Genomic DNA, 3,479 nt, shown 5'->3' with positions numbered 1-3,479 from the left:
AACACAAGCCTTCAACTCATAATAGTGGAATCAATTGATAAAGATATGAGGCATTAACTCTTAGGAAGTAATAGTACAAATGATATGTGGGAAACCATTGGGGTGCTAATGGAAGGTACAAAAGAAGTCAAAGAAAATAGGATTGATATTTAGACGACTCAGTATAAAGTATTTAAACTTCAACCCGAAGAAACACTGTCTTCACTCTTTGACAGATATGCAAGACTGTAAAGCGAATTGAAACTACAAGGGAAAGTTTATCCGATATGAGAGTCTAACATAAAGTTTATGCTGACTCTACCAGTTCACTTGGAACAAAAGAACACATCCATCAGAGAAAGAGCTGATTTTATCATCATGTCCCTGGATTTAATTTTTGGAAAGCTGAGAACACATGAATTGGAACAAGATCAGAGAGCTATTATCTATGGCCCTGATCTGTTGAAAGCAAGAGTCAGCACTTGCAAAAACCATTGCACTTGTTGCTCGTGAACCTGAAACTTCAGAAGTCAAGGATACACCCTCCTCAACAATGAAGAAAAAATTTGTAGCTAAAATTGCTCATGGTGATCTAGAAGATGAAAGTGAGTTCTATACTCAAGAAGAACTTGAAGAGTTGGAGTATAAATATATGGCATACATGGATGCAAAATTTAGTCATGTTAGATTCAGAAGAAAATCCAACTATAAATCAAGGGGTTCATCTGATAGATTTAAAAAGGGAAACAACTCGTCAGGGTCAAGCTCAAGAGGATATTACAAGTCAAGCTGTGTAGACAAGAGCAAGACAAGATATTACAATCGCAATGAATTGGGACAAGATATTACCTTTCTGTAGCCTCAGTATTACCGTGTTGTATAATAGGAGACTTTAATGATATCGTTTCGATGGATGAGAAGAGAGGGGGGCAAAGACAACCTAGAAGATTGATGGAGGGATTTTCTGAGGCAATAATGGATTGTGGCTTGCATGATTTGGGTTTTTCTGGAGATATATTTACATGGGAGAGATCAAGAGGAAAGGAAACGTGGATCCAAGAGAGATTGGATAGAGGAATGGCAACAAGTCGGTGGACCGAGATGTTTCCGTTAGCAGAAGTGAAAATTCTAGAGGTAACGACATCAGACCACATGCCCATACTGCTGCAGTTGAATAGACAAGTGTTTGTGCAACGAGGTCGAAGATTTAAGTTTGAAAATATGTGGATCAAGGATAGGGAATGTAGAAACATAGTGCAAGCATGTTGGGAAGAGGAAGATGGGGGAGATTTGATGGGAAAAATAATGAGATGTTGTACGAAATTAGAAGAATGGGGTGGGGGTTTAATTCATGAGATGAAATTGAATATGGGGAAGTATAGAAAGGAAATGCAAAGATACCGTTCCAGATAAGACATATTCGGGATTCAGAAATATGATACTGCACGGTGCCATTACCTGAAACTATTAGAAAAGCAAGAGATTTTTTGGCGTCAAAGAGCCAAACAGTTTTGGCTCTGTGAGGGTGAGAAAAATACCCGATTCTTTCATAAATTCGCTTCTACAAGAAAGGAGCATAACAAAATTAAAAAGTTGAAAAATGAGAATGGGGATTGGAAGGAAACGGATGCTGAAATTCAAGAGATTATCACAGATTATTTTGATAATATGTTCTGCAGTACAAGTACAGGAATAAGTCTGCCAGCAAGAATTGAACTTCCGGTTGTTTCAGATATGCAGAGCCAGTTGCTTGTCTCGCCTATAGTGGAGGAGGAAGTTAAACGTGCTGTGTTTGCTATGCACTCAGATAAATCGCCTGGGATCGATGGCTTAAATCCAGGATTCTATCGAGCATACTGGGAGATAGTAGGAGGAGATGTGACTAAGTTTTGTAGAACTTTTTTCGAAACTGGAGAGCTACCAGCTGATGTGAATCGCACTCTGGTATGTCTAATTCCCAAAGTGAAGCAACCAAAGAAAGTGGCTGATCTTAGGCCTATCTCGTTGTGCAATGTGTTGATGCGAATTTTATCTAAAGTAATGGCAAACAGGTTAAAACCAACGTTAAATGCTCTTATTTCTAAAAAGCAAAGTGCATTTATCGAAGGTCGTTTGCTAACTGATAATGTTTTGATAGCATATGAGATCAACCATTATATTCATAGGAAAACACAAGGGAAGGTTGGAGTAGCTGGATTGAAGGTGGACATCTCTAAAGCTTATGATCGGTTGGAGTGGTCATTTATTGAAATGATGCTCGAAAGATTTGCGTTTCCTGCTATCTGGATAAAAAGAGTAATGCAATGTATTAAAACAGTTTCTTATAGTTTCCTAAGAAATGGTGAAATTTTTGGGGAAGTGATACCTCAACGAGGAATACGACAAGGGGATCCAATCTCTCCGTACCTGTATATCCTTTGTGCAGAAGGTTTGAGTGCAATGATTCGAAAGCATGAAGAGTGCGGTCTATTACATGGGTGTAAAATTGCAAAAAATGCACCAACAATCTCTCACTTACTCTTTGCAGACGATTGCTATTTCTTTCTTAAAGCAACAAAGTCAGAAGCAAGCATATTAAAGAGTGTACTACAGAGGTATGAAGCATTGTCTGGCCAGATTATAAATTATGATAAATCTGAAATCGTATTCAGTCCTAATACGTCTGATGATGATCGGGTGGGGGTATGTGATAGTTTCGCAGTGAGACAAGTTCAAAAACCTGGAAAGTACCTTGGTATGCCTATGTGTGTTGGCAGAAATAAAACAGAGGTCTTTGGATTTCTTACTGATCGAGTGCAGCAAAGATTGAAGGGTTGGTACAACAAAGAATTATCACGTCCGGGGAAGGTAACTCTACTATCCTCTTCAGCTCAAACATTACCAAGTTTCTGGATGAGTTTATTCTTAATTCCAAGTACCATGTGTGAGGAAATTGAAAGAAAAATGAATGCTTTCTTATGGGGGAATGGGGCAAATAGTAAGGGAGTGAAGTGGACGGCATGGAGTAAAATTTGTATGCCAAAAAAATGTGGTGGATTGGGTCTTAGGGAGTTAAGAAAGTTCAATTTATCTATGTTGGCTAAACAGGGATGGAGACTACTTAAGGGATCTAACCCATTAGCTTCTGTGATAATGAAGGCGAAGTATTATCCTAATTCGAGTTTCTTAGATGCTGAAGTTGGAACAAATCCAAGTTACGTTTGGAGAAGTATCTTGGCGTCTATAGAGGTAATTAAGGCAGGGGCTCGGAAAAGGATAGGGAATGGAAGGGATACATGTATTTGGGGTGTTCCTTGGTTACCGGAGGTGAATAATGGATATGTAATGACTCCAATGCCTGTGCAACTTCAAGATAGCAGAATTCATAGTTTAATGCAAGATGACGGGCGTAGATGGGATTATGATGTAATTAATGACATTTTCCAAAGTCGAGATGCTGAGCTAATTAAACATATCCCGTTGCCGATGAAAGATACCACAGATTCATGGTTTTGGATTCT

At 38.7% G+C, this 3,479-nt stretch overlaps 1 protein-coding gene across 1 annotated transcript; it reads left to right on the top strand.

Moving 5' to 3' along the window:
* The first annotated feature begins 888 nt into the window (after positions 1–888).
* LOC141690471 (uncharacterized) lies at positions 889–1,392 on the top strand. The gene has a single exon (XM_074495267.1). The coding sequence runs from the start codon at positions 889–891 to the stop codon at positions 1,390–1,392; it is 504 nt and encodes a 167-aa protein (XP_074351368.1).
* The last annotated feature ends 2,087 nt before the right edge of the window (positions 1,393–3,479 follow it).

The sequence above is a fragment of the Apium graveolens genome, chromosome 10 (assembly GCF_009905375.1).
Source record: "Apium graveolens cultivar Ventura chromosome 10, ASM990537v1, whole genome shotgun sequence".
In the NCBI taxonomy this organism is placed as follows: Eukaryota; Viridiplantae; Streptophyta; class Magnoliopsida; order Apiales; family Apiaceae; genus Apium; species Apium graveolens.
This window is presented reverse-complemented; position numbering and strand designations above follow the sequence as displayed.

Excerpts from the sequence above, each read along its gene's own strand:
- LOC141690471 (XM_074495267.1), top strand. The coding sequence starts at position 889 with ATGGATGAGAAGAGAGGGGGGCAAAGACAACCTAGAAGATTGATGGAG.